General features: G+C 37.4%; 1 protein-coding gene across 1 annotated transcript in view; it reads left to right on the top strand.

Moving 5' to 3' along the window:
- Corin (corin, serine peptidase) overlaps window positions 1–17,099 on the top strand; it is a 243,289-nt gene extending 226,190 nt beyond the window's left edge. Inside the window, exons 19-21 of the mRNA XM_019209977.2 lie at window positions 8,539–8,810; window positions 11,682–11,815; window positions 16,718–17,099. Coding sequence (XP_019065522.1) covers window positions 8,539–8,810; window positions 11,682–11,815; window positions 16,718–16,957 — 646 coding nt within the window. The 3' untranslated portion in view covers window positions 16,958–17,099. The remainder of the gene's footprint in view (window positions 1–8,538; window positions 8,811–11,681; window positions 11,816–16,717) is intronic.
- The last annotated feature ends 23 nt before the right edge of the window (window positions 17,100–17,122 follow it).

Raw genomic sequence — 17,122 nt, 5'->3', positions numbered from 1 at the left:
CTTTTTCTTTTTTTTTTTTTTTTTTTTTTTTTACTTTCCTGGATCTGATTATCTTGTCACTTGATTCTCAGTGGCACAGGTGAGTGCACAAAGCCACTTCAATGCAAAAGTCACAGCTTATCTCCTCCGAGTTTTTGTATTTTCCCCAGTTTTTATATTATCTTAGTATATATTTATGTTACATGATGATTATATTCGTTGTGTGGAATTGGTGCATAATACATAAAAGATCTCCATTTTGTTCATTCCCTTTCTCTTCCCTTCTCCTTCCTCCTCTACCTGCTCATTAGTTTCCCATTTAAAAAAGATCTTCCTGCTTTCCACTATCTATCTTTTATTTTGCTCTTTACATTTTAAGTTTTTCATATTAGAGAAACCACATGAAATTTACATTTGCATGTCTGATTTATTTCACTTAATATGGTCTCAAGGTACATAAATTTCCCTATGGACGACTTAAATTTGTCTTTCTTTATGGCAGAGTAGTACTCCATTGTGTATAAATACCACATTTTTAAATCCATTCATCTGTTGATGGGGATATAGCCTTTTCCAAGACTCATCTATTATGAACTGTACTGTTATAAACATAGACATGCACATAGTACTGAGTCATCTGTCACATTACAGAGATGGACACTTGATTGTTCCTTAAGGTGTCAGCCTAGTGAGCACACAGAATTTAAAAAAGGATTTATAATACAATGTGTTAAATGATTATAAAATGGAAATGTGTATGCCCAATTACTTTGATTGCTCTTTTGGGGACATAATATGTAAAAATCAAACCAATACTTTTTTGGGGGTATTTTGAATGTTTAAGACCAGAATGATTGGAAGAGTCTGTGTAGTATGTCAAGAAATACACTGCAGTGTTATTGCTTTAGAAGGGGCCAGATGTTTCCAGATGTCTTTTACAGTACTGATTTGTAACTCCACAATAAGCAGAAGATTATGCTAGCAAAAGCTCATTCATCAAAAGGGGATTACCTAAATGAATCCAACAGATCTGTAAGGGAACAACATTTTTTATGTGCTAGTTAATCCAAGTTCATATGCCACTTTTGTCATTTCCATATGTGGAACCAAAATTTCCTCTTTCACTGTCAGGTTTATGAAGTTAAGGAGGAACCTTGCAATTAAGAAGAAATATGTGTTTATAATTAAGGAAATTGGTATATCGAACACCTTGATCAAATTTCGTGAAACGCTAGACGTTACTGTCAAGAGGGGCTTGCATATCCATACAATGTTAGAAATTGACTAACTTTAAACAAACCTTTACTTGAATGTATGCTAATAAACTCAGTTCCGTTTTACAATCTCCCTAGTGGCACCACAAGCCTTTCAGAACTTTTAATTGTAAAGGCTTACTCTCTGCTGGGGCCACCAAATGCTGCAATTAATGGGGTTTGCTTCATATCCTGATCCCTGCTTTGGCAAGGCTCAGCGTGACCCATCTGTAGGTCTTCTCAGCCTGTCGCTTTTAATTGTATATTTGGTAGAGAAAAGACAATTTGTTTTGCTCTTGCATGGAGAGGTACTTAAAAATACCAAGAGAAAATTGAACACATGAGATACTAAGCTGACCAGATCAAGTCTCATTTGCTTTGATACAAATTCCACCTCTAAACCTCTAAGAAGGAAGACTTTGATTTTCAGGAGCTATTTCTTTGCCTTCTTCTACTTCTGAAAGACTGAAGGAGAAATTTCCTGAGCTGGCACATGACTTGTAATGGTCAGCAGCATCTCATTCCTTCCAGGAAATCTGTGTGAGAAACTGTCATTCTGCTAGGAGACCCTGACCCCTAACCCTGCCATATCACCGTGTTTTGATTTCTACTGCACCAGCTGTTCAATCCAACAAGATTTCTGGTGACTTTTCTGTACCCCCACCCTTCTAGGATCTCAGAACTTTGGTCTTTTTCTCCCTCTCTTTCCCCAGATGGCCTGGTTGCCCGGGTTCATCACTTTAGTCCTTTCACCAGGACCTTCAGTGATTTCACTCACGGATCTTTCTTCCAGACACACCAGGAAGTCTTTTCGAAGACTTGATGTCTAAAACAATCATGTTTAGTTTGTATCAGTCTCTCCCCCTTTTTTGAATATTCCTTTCAGCACTCATATCTTCCAAGCCCCCTTTTTTCAACACTGCTTCCATCTTCAACTGTTGCTCCCTTTATGCTACCATTTATGCTAGAACTCATAAAAGTATCTTAAAACCACTGTCTCCTCTTTTCCACGTAACATTTGCTCCTTCACCAATTCCAGTGTGGCTCTCACCAAGGGCAGTACAGAAATGACACTTATTAAAGTCTCTCAACTGCTTTCATCTGCCAAATCCAATGGTGAATTTTCAGTTTTCAACTCACTGAAATTTTTCCCAGTACTTGATCACCACATCCTTTTGAAATACTTTCCTTACCTTCTGGAACAATGAAAGATTTTTCTCTTCTTCCAGCTCCCCCTTTTTGTAGATCACTGTGTTGTCCAGTGTCCAGTGGCTGGCTGTCTTGTCTGGCTTTCCTCACTGATCCAATTACGTGGTTTCAAGTATTTGTTTATAGTTGAGCAAATATCACTGTCAAGTATTGATCCATATATGAATATAAGAAAACTTGTTAATGATTTTAAAATTTATATGTCCAATCCAGCCTGGATTTGTGGCTAATCACTAACATCATTACCAACTTCAAATGTTTTTATTTGATGCTTTGATGAGATGTTCATTGAAATGTGTAGGAAACATTCTAATTTACATTACCAAAATAAACACTATTGATTTCTCTCTTTTTTTCATTGATCAAATAATTATATACCTCATAAACTCTGCAGTGTCAATAAGTATTTGTTAGCTGAAGAACCAGCCCCTTCTTGGTGTTTCTTAATAATCACATCTTTATTTCTTTCACTAGTTGAGATTATATCAGTCTAGAACTAAAAATGTTAATTCATCTACAGAGGGAAACTGCTTTCTCACCAATTCCTCCCATAGTTTGGACTATACTATCCAGCATTTCAATGTACTGACACCTGTACATATTTTTTAAATCACATAGAAGGTGAATCTTTTGAATAGTGTCTGAAAATAATTCTTCATGAATGGAGTAATTGGAAGCAAAGAAAACTTTAAATAGTTCTGTTTTGTTTCAGTTCTTTACTAAGATTAAATTATCTCCCATAGATACCAATTTCCTCTTTTCTTTTTTGGCCACTATTTCATTGAGAAGCCACTGGTATTTTTCCTATCTTTTTCTTATTAAACAATCCCCTGCTTATTTTATGCTAAGACTTTCTGACAACTGCTTTGGTTTCATGCTGCTGTGTATGATAGACTTTACAGTTTCCATCTCCGGGATCCATATGTAGTAATATTTACTATCTAGATGATTCTTAATTTTTTAAAGTACTGTAATCATTTGTCATGGAAGCATAGAAATTTGACTCTTTTTTTTTTTTTTTTTTTTTTTTTTTTTTTTTTTTTTTTTTTTTTTTTTTTTTTTTTTTTTTTTTTTTTTTTTTTTTTTTTTTTTTTTTTTTTTTTTTTTTTTTTTTTTTTTTTTTTTTTTTTTTTTTTTTTTTTTTTTTTTTTTTTTTTTTTTTTTTTTTTTTTTTTTTTTTTTTTTTTTTTTTTTTTTTTTTTTTTTTTTTTTTTTTTTTTTTTTTTTTTTTTTTTTTTTTTTTTTTTTTTTTTTTTTTTTTTTTTTTTTTTTTTTTTTTTTTTTTTTTTTTTTTTTTTTTTTTTTTTTTTTTTTTTTTTTTTTTTTTTTTTTTTTTTAGTGACTCTTAATGCTCCCACCTCTGTCGAGCTGTTTGCTTTCAGAGTCTTTGGAAAACTTATCATACTTATCTAGTTAGCAAGACATTCTGAAATCTGACTCTTGAAAGTCTGGGATATTTATGTGATTCAGCCCTTTTTGGCTTTTTCTGGACCTCAGGATAACAGAGTCTCCATTCTGTAGCTTATCGAGGCTGACTGGCTCCGAGCCACCTGAGAGACACCTCCCGACCCAGTGTGTCTGTCCTGAAATAATTCATCTCTGTCATGTGTCTCCTTTGTGGCCACCTTAGTCTAAAGCCAATTCACCCGGTCTGTTACAAACAATTCTTTAAAAGATGAAGGGCAGAGCACACTATTAAAAGTAAGAAATAGCTAAGATTTGTAGAATAGCTGTGATACTGTAATAGGATATTTTTTACATAGTGCATATTTGGTAAACTTCACTTTTTTTCCAAATCATCATTTAGTTCTGCTGTTTCTTGTAAAGGGGGTGATTTTTTTTATGTGTCCATTATAAATATTAACTTTCCTTTGTTACAAAGCAAAGACTAAATTTAAAATATTCAAAGCAAAATCAGAAGAATGAAAGAAGGAAAATTTTGTGTTTCTAATAAAAGATAAAGACAGAAAAGCTCTAAATTTGATAGCTGGGGCTGGCGATATAGCTGAATGGCAGAATGCTTGCCTTAGCATGCCCAAAGCCCTGGATTTGATCCCTGTCATAGGAAAAATTAAAATTAAAAATTGTGTAGATAAATTAAGTGAATATATGACAATTTCATGTATAAGTTAGAGTTGAGTGTGACAAATTTGCACACTAAAGGAACAAGGTATTACCTCCAGGAATATTGTACTTAGACTTCTGTATCAATTTCTCAGGATGTCATAGTGCAACTGAGACAAGTAGGTTAGTACTTCTTTTTGGAACCAATGATTGAGGAATTATACTATCTCAATGTTGTCTGCAAAGTATATTCACAAAAAAGCCACAGTATAAACATGAAGCAAATTAGGCCCTAAATGCAAGCATCTGGAAATGAAATATATCTGAAGCTGGAATGAAAGGAGAAAAATGTCTGTTAATGCTTTGTTTAATTGTTTTCATTATGGTTGGTGGATTGTCACTTGGCTGCACTTATGTCTGCTCGATCTCTCTGGATCTGAAGATCTTTGCACAAACTTCTTTAAGAATGTTCTCATTCTTCTTGCTGCTGTTTTTGAGATCTGACAGCTAAGTGGGAAGTAGTCCCCACTTTCCTGAGTATTTTCAGCTATACTTTTCCTCTGTACCTTACCATAATTGACCAGTTTTTACTGGAAGAACCAAATGATCATCGCCTATTCCTATTTATTTCTCCAGTGAGTGCTTTTGAACTGATATTGACCTCGTGTGGCATTTACGTAGTCTGAAACTGTCTTTCCTAATTTTTCTTCCACCTGGAGGCAGGTCTGTTCCTGCCTCACTCTTGATCATTCTTTGTAGCTCATGCTAAAGATACAAACATACCATGCATGGACATCTTCCTTTCGGGGGCCTCTTTCAAACAATAAACTATTGTTTCCCTAGTTTTTTTTCCAGATTTGTTAAAAAATTAAGAGTTTTAATTTCATATCATAGTCCTAACAAAAGAAAAAGGAATAACATCATCACTGATTTTTTTTTAAAAAAGCGTGTGTATTTCATGTGTATTTTTCTCTTTCCTTTTGGTGGGTATTAATGCCATTGGGGCAGTAGCTTATGTAGCAAGAGACTTTTGGATACAAGTTAATAACATTTTGCCGTTTTATGGACATTTAGTTTTTAATGTTGGAATTAAATTAGCCTCAATAAGTAACTAAGTCTAGAATTTTGGCCTTATTTCATTTTGTTACCAGTAATTGAGAATGTTCAGCATTTAGAATATTGCTTGTGAGTTAAACAGAAGAGTGAGTTTTTGTCACAACCAAAGCTTGGTAGCTCTAGTTCAAGGATAAGAAGTTATTAAATAAGCGTCTAATAAATTAATTTGAAATAAATTATTATTTTATTTCCGATGTCTTAAACAATAGAACCTCAAGTGAATATTAAAATTCCTTAAATGGCCACGTGCTCACTATTATAGACAAACCACAGAAAAGAACAGATAAATAAGGGAAAAGGGAAGAAAGAAGAAAGGAAGGGAAGGAGGAAGAGAGAGAGAGAAGGAAAGGAGGAGGAAAGAAAGGGGAAAGCAGAATGACAGAGAAGGAAGAGAGGCGTGCTCTTAGACAGTGCTATGTAATAAAAACCAGTTCTGTAACACTATTGTGGATACCCACAAGATGCTATGTATTATGATTGTTTCTTTCATTATCCACCTTTACTCGGTTTTACAATTTGGATAGGCAGGATTCTTATCTTTCTTGCTTACTATTGTAATCTCCAGAGCAATGCTTGGCTTGGTAGAATTGTTATGCACCTATAACTATTCAACAAATGACATCAGTTTTTCTTTTGATAGCTCTGAAATTGCTTCTTTAAAACAGAAAAAAATATTTGAGTCATTTGTAGGAAATTTGATACATCTTGAGACCATAATACTAAGTGATATAAACCAGACAATAAGATCGAATAGCACATGATTTCTCTTACATGAGAAACCTAGTATATAAATAAAGAGTAAAATGGAAAAAGCACGGAACATCTTCCTGTGTAAAGAGTTTCTTAGTGGAATACGGCTCAAATATTTAACAATACTAAAATTAGTTTGAGTGTCACCACTGGCTGTCCTTCCTAATCCTCTTGAAATCTTAGCCTTTTAGATGTTTGCCATGATAATGACTAAAGGATTGCCAAGGAGGAGAGAGCTCTTTAAAAATACTGATTTCCAAACCTCAGCCCTAGAGCTTCTGTTTCAGTTGATACAGAGTAACCCCCAAAATTTGAATTTTGGTGTTTTGAAAACTCCCTAGATGATTCCATGTTCAACCTGGGTTGAAAAATGATTGTCTAGATTAGCAAATCTATCTACTTTGGTTGCATTAATCAGAAGTTCCCAAGTAGAGATAATGGTAGTATTGTTGGCTCAGCATTCCATAGTATACAGAAATGCCCACATGAAAGCTCTACCCCACCCCAAGACTAAAATCCAAGAAATGTCCACACCTTCAATCCTGGCCCACTCCTGGGCCGGGGGATGTGAAAGGAGGAAGGCATAAAAGAAGAGAAGAAAAATAGATCTTGGTTATATGAGTAGAGTCTGCCATTAACAAACTTTTTAAAATGACTTACACTGAGCTGTCATTAAACAAATCCTTTGTGAGAACCCACTACAGGCTTGGTAATAGACTCTGTGAATTAGAACCACAGTGCTCCTGTTTTCAGAGAACACTCTGAGGGCAAGACCAAGAACAGACAAATGGATGCGTCACTGTCATTTTTATCAAAGAATACTATGAGAAGAAAATTAAAGCAGGGTCCAGAGTAGAAAGCAATGGGAGAGAGTAAGAGTTAAGGTGACTGGGAAAAATAGCTCTGAGGTGGTGATGATTTGGATGAAGAGAAAAAGTAAAGGCGGGAACCATGGGAGGGTTGGGGAAACAGCAAGGAAGAAATCCCTGAGTTGGAGATGCCCTTGGCATGTCCAAAGATAGAAAGTCTTTAAGACTAAAATAAAACTCATCATTTAGGGCTTCAGAGGCCAAGGATAGGGTCTAGAATTTATCTCAAATGTGATATAGGATTCCTGGGGAGCGGAAAGGAATTTGATCCAATTTTATTTTAGAAAGATGACTCTGACTGCTGAAGGAAAATGATTAACAAGGGTTAGAGCTGAGGCCATGACAGTGGTCCCCATAGATTGAAGTGGCTCCGGTTAGGATTGCAGTGGTAGGTCAGGGAGAAACAATAAGATGCAGGATGATTTTGAGAGTGGTAGTGGAAAAGACTCGCTAATGCATGGAGCGTTGGGCATAAGTGAAAAGGAAACTGTGGCTGGTCATTGGTAATTGTAAGTATTAGTGTAAAAGGAATTCTCTATGTTTATATATAGCCATATGCTTAACCCTCAACAAATCTTGGTTATTATCAAACAGACGAGGGAGTGGGTTGAATAGACAAGTGGGCATTCAAGTCTGCATCTCAGGGAAGAGGACAGAGCTGAGAGTCACCAGGGTATGGGCAAAATCATCAAGGGAATTGTGGAATGAGAAGAGTGCCCGGGGTCCCGGGGCACTTCAACACTGACACTGAGTGCTGAGGAAGAGGACCCAGCAAAGAAGACAGAAAGGGGGTTCCTAGGGAGTTGGAAGAAATTCTGTAGTATGGTAAGACCATAAGCCCAGTAAAGAAAGCTTTTTAGGGTGAGAACTGACTAAAATTGGAAGTTGTGGGGACTTTCTTAGAGGTACCTCTTGGTCTTGGCTTTTTCTCCTTCTTTTTTACTTTTCCTCTTTTTCTTGGATTTTCATTCTTTTTTAAATTCAATAGCAAAAATAACTACTTTGCCTCCCTTTAAATGTGGACAGGTTAGTGCTCACTTTGGCAGCACAAATACTAAATGTGAGCAGGTTATATAATCAGGAATGATACCCATTCCTGAGGCGTGGTGTTTTGTTAAGCAGTAGTACTTAGTCAAACACTCAGGCAGTTATATGAATACTTCTTATATGAACTCACAGCAGAGTAGGCTGTGAGTGGAAATAGCAATTGTTTACATAAATAAAATATTTTAAAAGCACATATAAAATTAAACAGATGGAGTTGAAGATGCCATTTGCTCTTGAATTATGTCCTTCAGGAGAGAGAACGCTGCTATGTGGAAAGTGGTGTTTGGCATCAACAACCTGGACCACCCATCTGTGTACATGCAAACGCGCCTCGTGAAGACCATTGTCCTGCACCCCCGCTACAGCCGTGCAGTAGTGGACTACGACATCAGCATAGTCGAGCTGAGTGAAGACATTGATGAGACAAGCTACGTCCGACCCATCTGCTTACCCAGCCCAGGGCAGTCTCTACAACCAGACACGTACTGCTACATCACAGGCTGGGGTCACATGGGCAACAAGAGTAAGCCAGTGTCCTCAGCAGCCTGTGCCTTTCAACTTGTAACTGAGACACACTATTTTTTCCTAACTTTTGGCCATAATTTCCCATTATCATTTATGAAAATAGAGCCCTGAATGGTTATTTTTTGGTGTTACATGTCATACTCACTCTTTCAAGTCAAATGTAGAGATCAATAATCCACCATGGCATTTAAATCTGCCAAACTCAGATGCAACCTTAAATTTTTTTTCCCTCAGACTTCTTGTCCAGGCAGCCACTGCCGATGTTTTGAAGCTGCTGGGCAAAATGAGATCTGTCAGGCTTCCAAGCTTTTGACTGACTCTAACAATGTTTGGGGTTACCTTTAGGGAGAATCTCTCGGAGGCTATATGGAGGAGCTAGGAAAGCCCATTTCTACAGTCAAGTTGTATGGTCTCATTTCCAGTTTGATTGGAGTCAGTCTGAAGCACAACCACAAGTCATTCTAGGAACCAAACTGAGGCTCTGTAGATGAGTTGAACACATGAAACACACTGACATTAAAAATTTGTACTACTCGCTCTCTCTCCCTCCCCAGGAAGTTTTCTGTTTAACTTATTTGAAGTTTAGAATGAGAACTGAGTCAATGAGATATTTCTTTCAATGGAGGGCTGGCTATTTTGAAGGATGTAGACCAACTATAATGCCCTGGCTCTCAAGAATTGTAACGCACCTGTTCTTGGTCTTAGGGACTATCAGTGTGAAGGAATATTTTTTCCTTCAAATTTAATCAGATATCTTCTGAGCTAAATTTTTTAAATATATGATTAACTGTTGATGTAAAGAAAAAGTCAATAGACAAAAATCGTGACTTTTTCAGATGGTCCCATGTAAGAACGTTGAAGGCAATGTTGAACATATGATTATACGATACCATCATTCCTGCACATCTTGTTTTTTTTGTTTTTTTTTGTATCGGGGATTGAACTCAGGACCTTGCACTTGTGAGTCAGGCATGGTGCCACTGAGCTAAATCCCCAGCCCACGTCTTGGGTTTTTTAAAGCTATGATTAGTTCTGTAATGTAAGATCAAAATGTACTTTATGTTTTCTCTTCTTTTCTTCCCACAGTCTCCATGTCAAAGCTAAAGTGATAGTGTAACATAGGGCACATACCACAGGTAGGACATAGCACAAAGAGTAAAAGTCCTAGTTCATTCAGGAAGCTGACTGGCCCCAACAGCATCACTCACAGTTTGCTACAAAATGGATAAAAAAAAAAAAAGCAAAAAATAGCAGCCACTGTCTAACTCATAGAGTCGGTGTAAAGATTAAACACAATAAGGCCCAGATGGTACTGAGTATCAGTGCCTGGCCTACTGCTGTTATCCAAAGAATTTTAGCTATGGCTCTGATTATTATTCTTTGGCAACTATTGACACACTCACTGTCTGCATCTCATTGATTTTTCAAAAACTGATTATTTCTGGCAAGAAAGTACATATATATGTATTGCTTCTCATTTTAAAGAATTGTGTGTCTAATTTTGTAGCACTGGCCACACAACAAAAGATGCATGCTGTTTTGTTTCACAAAGTCCACTGTTTGTCAAAAAGAACTTTCAAGCAAGATGAAGTTTGAATATTCTGTCAACACCAAGGGCTGGTTTTGTCTTTTTCACATCTCTCTATCATATCCTCTAAGGTTAAAGTTTCTTACACCAAATAGTGGCCACTGGAGTGCACAGTCAGATGAAGGCTTTTTACCACATTTGGGGCAAGCACTGCCCCATTAGGCTGAATGGGTCTTCCCTGCTTTTGCAGAGCAGGATTGATGTGCAGAGCTGATACCAGGCTGGCAGCTGCTTGTAGGGAGTGGAGCCTGATGTGGTTTTTCCCTTTTCATTAAAGTAGCTGTTGTTTTTTGCCATAGTACATGAAAAGAAGGAAAACCTTAAGCCAAGTTATCTAACCAGTCTGCACCTCAGTTTCTTCACTAACAAAATAGACATCATGAGATGAATACTATGAATATTTTTAATTAGAAATTTTGATTCCAAACAAACCTTATCTTTAACATGAGATTTCAAGTGAAAATTATGGCTTTCTGGGTATAAGTACATGTCTATAATATTGTACACTTCACATTTGGCTAGCCTGACTTTTGAATCTTTTACCCATCTTATATATTTTTTATACTTAAAAAATTTATAGGGCCGGGTGTGGTGGTGCACGCCTATAATCCCAGCACTCAGGAGGCTGAGGCAGGAGGAGCTCTGTGAGCTCAAGACCAGTCTGGACTACATAGTGAGTTCCAGGTCAATCTCAACTACATAGTGACACCCTGTCTCAAAAAAACCAAAACCAAAACCAAAATTTATTACTATGTGTTTGCAGTACATAATGGTTATATTTATCACAAGGAGTACATCTTAATTTTTTTTTTTTTTTTTTTTTTTTTTTTTCTTTTTTGGTACCAGGGGTCAAACTCAGGTCCTTGCACTTGCAAGACAGGTGACAGAACAGAACCTCTGAGCTAAATCACAGGCCCTAACACATCTTTTTTTTTTTAATAATGGAGTTTATTGGTACTTTTAAAGTATACAGTACAGTTACATTCATCATTGGGATCTTGTACCTTTACATGACAGATCTTGGTTCTCAATTTTTCCCTATACCCCTGCCCTCCCTTCACGTACTACACCCTCCCCTTTTTACAAAGACTTTGTTTCCATTTTTTCCTTTTCTCATATTTTTTCTTTTCCCTTATTACCTTTTCCCTACCCTTCCCACTTCCCCTACACCTTTAGCCCTTTTCTTCCTATTTCACATTGTCAGTTATAGTATTTGTATACAGTCACATAATTTACAGTTTTAGTTTTTTATTTCTTCTTCTTCTTCTCTTTTAAATTCAGTGCCTTTTAAGCTGCAAGAAGGAGAGGTCCGCGTTATTTCTCTGGAACAGTGCCAGTCCTACTTTGACATGAAGACCATCACCACCCGGATGATTTGTGCTGGCTACGAGTCTGGCACTGTTGACTCATGCATGGTAAATTGCTTTTTGGTTACCCACAAGATTCGTTCGGTGCAGTGATAATATCAGTGGGCCCATGGAAACTCATTATTACCCATGGATAGCCCTTAGGAACATCTTTGAAAGTTGTCACCAAATGTTTAGTTATTTACACTGTATCTTGCTTCAGCCAATACCTAAGCAATCCCTCGTTAAGTATGCATTCTGTCTGCTTCACTCAGATTGCCTTCAGCCTTCTCATCTCTCAGTGGGAAACAACACCCTTCATTAGCAACAAGAGGAAAAACAATTTTCCGGTCCAGCATATTTGAGCATTTTAGTGGCTAAGACAAACAAGATGGTAAGAGGAGCAAATGTTATCTGTAGCTCCAATCTGGCTGCCTTAGGGAACAGGGCAGCCATCAGAGGACATTGCCAGCGTTTAGGGAGATGACATCAGGGAAAACACTAATGTCTCAATTTCCAGGGTGTGGGACAGGACTGGCGGTGTCTCGGGATGACCAAAGTGGTATCTCTAGGCCTTCCAGCCCTCATGTTATTTCCAGCATGTCCTCAAATGGCACTGACTCTGACCTTCCTAGAAATTGCTGGCCACAGCAGTCTGCAGAGCAAGCCAACCTAGCACTGCAGGGAAGCATTTTTTATTTTTACTTAGACATTCATTGTCTGTTATACTTGGCTGGCTTACAAGGAAGCTTGGACAAGTTCAAAGAGCTCAAAGAAGTTGTAACAAAGTAGAGAAGGTCGGCGGCCAGCTACACTGCTGCAGAGCACCTTCATTATTTTGCTGCTTTGGCCTACATCAGGTTGCTCTCCACACTTTTCTATCAAAGAAAAGATACAACAATACTTTCGTCACTAATTTAGTGTAATGAAATGGCATTTGTGATGGTTCATTTTAACAGGAAATTAGAAGATTTTTAGTGGTGATTCCTTAGATAGTTGTCATAGATGCAGGGAAGCAGATGATTCCCTAGTAAATACTTCAAGGCTAACTTCCTCTCTGCCACATGGCCATGAGTCATTCCATTGGCAGTAGCTACAAAGTCCCTTCCTTCTGTACAAGAGGTGCAGCTAAAGAATGATTTTTATTTTTGGAATACTAGATATCAAACCCAGAGCCTCGTGCATGCCAGGCAAGCACTGTACGTGATATGGGGGTTGGCACACAAGATTTGCAGCTTAAAATATTTAGGTTGAATCCCATCTCTCCTGTTAAGAACAGTGCACTCTGAGGGCATTCTCTAGCCTTTTCAGGCAGTGTTTCTTCAGGGTAAATTGTAGGTATTTTGAGGATTTACTCAGTTAATATTAAGTGAAAACTCCTGTAATATATCTAAATGTAATGCCTCTCAAATATTTAGATTCTCAGTAACTAGTAATTACATTAATAGTAAATCTATTAGTTTAGTGTTTATCCTGAATAACTCATTTAATTGACACAATCTTCCTGTCCCATGCAGAAGTATCATCATTTTCCCTAAACAAATTAAGAAAAAAAAAAAAGAGAGAGAGACCAGAGAGGTTAAATAGTTTACCCTAGATCACCCAGCACGAAGACGGTAAAGGGAGGCTATGAACCCAGGCAGGCTCACTTCGGGACCCAAGTGCTCACCGACAGTGATATCTTAGCAACAATGACTAATGCAAATACATTTCTCTTTTGCCCCAACATGATTCTGAGGTCTACCAAGAACTAGCACCTGTGGCCTATGCTTGAGGTCATCCAGTGATTACTCCTAAAAAGGGGAAGGGGAGTTTTTCTTTGAGACAGAATTGAAGGCCCAAGCACAGACCCAGGCACAGGCATGTTTATATCAAGATGCATAATGGGAACTAGGGCCTACCAACCTCTAGTAGGGGAATTTAGGGTTGTGGGTCTCTCAAATATGTACCAGATCTTCTGTACCACAACCCCAAGTAGAAAACAAATAAAACAAAACAAAAAATACTTTTTACTAGACGTGGAACAAAACCCCTACTAAAGAACATACTTCATCTATCTTAACTGCATCAGTAGAGCACATAAGAAAGCCTGGGTCCCTCTCTGAGGGTCTATGAATCATATGGATCAATGGCGAAGCCAAACTTGAACTTTCATCTGAAATTGAGCCTTTTTTCTTGGTGCATGCCACTACACGATGATCACATTCGTCGTGGGGAGTTGATATATGTACATAGCATGTCTTTGGTGTTTTTACATATTTTTAGTAAGTGTTTGGGACACATAACGATTACATTCTCTGTGGGTAGTTGTTACACGTACATGACACATCTTAATTCTTTTTATGCCCCCTTCTCTTCCTCTTTTCTCCCTCCCTGTATCTCTTCCAGTTACAAAAAGATCTATCTCCATCTCCAACTATCTTCTATTTTCCTTAACCCCTTTCCATTTGCCAAAGATCAAGCTCCTGGTTTCCTATTGTCTTTTATTTTGCTCTTTAAATTATTTATACTTTGGACGTCTTATATAAGAGAAGTCTTATGATACTGAAGCTTGTGTTTTGGATTTATTTTACTTCACAGTATGGTCTCACTGTGCATCCGTTCTCCTACAAAGAGTAATATAATTTTATGAGGAGGAAAGGGGCAGCAGAAGACAGATGACACCAGTGAGGTCTTTATCTGTGTTCTCCTTTCAGTTTGATTTGATCACTCTTTTAAAATATTTTTTATCAGTACATGTTTGCAGGACATAATTACATTTGTTGTGTGGAGTTGGCACATGTACGCAACACATCTTAATTCTTTTTGTCCCCATCTCCTCCCATCAAGGGATAGATAATACGAAGAAGGGAGATCTTTTTCAAATGGGAAGAGGAATAAGAGGATGGAACGTGGGTGGAGGGAAAAGGATTTGTAAAACGAGAAAAAGAAGAGTGGAAATAATAGAGTTTATTTTTTTTTTTAAAGTGGGAAGAGGGTGAAGAGTTGAACTACTGACTTCTGACCTCCTTTTTTCCTCACCTTGGTGTGTGACTCATTGTCTCATTCAAAACCCACGTTATTTTGGTCCGCTCCATTGGAAGTGACCGCATATTCCTCTGAAATCTCTCTGTGGTTCTTACATTATGATTTCCTATGAAGTTATGTTTGTTACCCCCAAAAGATTTTTGGCTGGCTCTTGAACAAAAATTGTGCATTCCACATCTTTGTAGAGTCTAGTACAGAACTTTGCACAGAGTAAATGCTAAGTAATTCTAATTTCTGATCTGGACAGGAAGAGATGCTGACATCTAAAATGTATCTCATTTTAATTGTGCTCTTGTAGCTTAAACTACAAAAATGAGCATCCTCTCTACATAAGGGGAGAGGAAAAATGTTTTTATGAAATATGTTAAATTAAAAATTTTTCCAGGAAAATTGATGTATTGCCAACATACACAATAAAAATGCAAAAAAAGAAAAAAAAAAGACAGATGATCCATTGCAATAATACTATACACACTGACAGAAAATTATCCCCACAGGGAGACCAGTGTCCAAATGGAGTATGCATTCCTAGCAGCAATTTTTTCTCCTACCCCGAATTTTTCTTTTTAAATGCAGTAATAATCAGAAGCAGGTCACTGTTGGTTTTTCCAATTTCCCTTGCTTCCTTATTCCTCCCTCTACAGGGCTTCCTGGCCAGTAGGTGGATTCTGTAAAAGTATATTTTACTATGTAGGCAGGGAAGCAGGAGTGATCGTCCCAGGCTGCACAGAGCAGTGGTGTCAGGAAGTCACTGTGCTGTCAGGCAGTGCTTATGCTGCTGTTGAGTAAGAAGGCCCATTGCAGTCAATGTAGAGCAGTTCTCCCTCCTCCATATTCATGTGGGTTTTGTTATCCATAGTCATGTATGGTCCAAAAGTATCAAATGAAAAATTTCAGAAATAATTCATAAGTAAGTAAATCAATTCAGGCTTGCAGGCAGAAAGTGTTGTTTTTCAGCCCCTTATGAAGTCAGTGCTTACTATATAGGCTGAGGGCATTGCACAGTTAAGCATGTGAAGGTGACCACTTCTATAAAAGCATGCAGCTTAATCAAATGTTCAATTTCATTTTCATAGCAATCATATTCATTAAACTTCCCAAGAAGGGTAGCCTGGTAGTCGTGGAGAAGATGTCTTGTTGTCAGAAAGCCTGGGTCCAAATCCTGCCTTTGCCAGTGACAAAGTTCTTTAACTTGTGCTTCAGTTGCATTATCACTAAAATGAACATAATAATAATAATAAATATCAATTTGTAGATATTTTGTGAAGAATAAATGAGTTAATACGTGGAAAGTACCAGTAAGCATTATTCCTGTTACTTTCCAATGTTACCAGGTAGGAAAACTATAGATATCACAGGGACAGAATCTTCCATTTTGGGTATTTTCTATAATGATGGGAGGAGTAGGGAGGGAGGAGACAGATGGGATGAAAAACCAAACAACAACAACAACAACAACAAAAAACAAAAGCAAGAAAGAAAAGAGTTAAGATGTGTTATGTACATGTACCAACTCCCCACAATAATTATAATCATTATGTACTTCAAACATGTGCTAATAAAAAACAATAAAAAAGACAAAAGAAACTTGAGGATGAGCTTGATTATGAGGTAATCAGTGCTGACACATAAGATTTTATTAAAATTTGTGACATACTTTGGTAAGTAGGAAATGACTTAAAATGTCTTCTGATTTCCTAGAAAGAATAAAATCTCTTCCCAAGCCACCCTCGCTGTTTCAAAGATCAGAATTTATAATGTTCATTAGAAAGTGCCATTTAGACAAAGGAAAGCACAGTATCTCCACAGACTGACAAGAAAAAATTTTTTGAAGGTTTCCAAGAGATTGGTTAATCTGGTTTGGCTTTCTTTTACCCTTTGGATCACACGGTGCCACAGGGCTCTGAAATCACAGTGACTAATGCCTGTTGCTATTCATCACAGGGTGACAGTGGTGGACCGCTTGTTTGCGAGCAGCCTGGAGGACAGTGGACCTTGTTTGGTTTAACTTCATGGGGCTCCATCTGCTTTTCCAAAGTTTTGGGTCCTGGAGTGTATAGCAACGTGTCATACTTCATTGGATGGATTGAGAAGCAAATGTATATCCAGAGCTTCCTCCTACGTAAGCCTGAGGGTGATCCGAGCCCTTTGCCAGCAACACACAGAGAGGAAGGCCGTGCCTGAGAAGGGCTGCCCGCGGAGGGCTGGACAGAGCTACTTTGCACGGACAAGGAGCTCCATGCGCACTGATATTTTGTTTGTTTTAGACCAATTTTATTAGACTTCTTTTCCCGACTTTTGCCCTAATTTAAAATTTGATGAAAAGCTTAAAAAAAAAAAAAAAAAAAA

This window comes from Fukomys damarensis, unplaced genomic scaffold (genome assembly GCF_012274545.1).
Source record: "Fukomys damarensis isolate Sample0158 unplaced genomic scaffold, DMR_v1.0_HiC HiC_scaffold_35, whole genome shotgun sequence".
In the NCBI taxonomy this organism is placed as follows: domain Eukaryota; kingdom Metazoa; phylum Chordata; class Mammalia; order Rodentia; family Bathyergidae; genus Fukomys; species Fukomys damarensis.
This window is presented reverse-complemented; position numbering and strand designations above follow the sequence as displayed.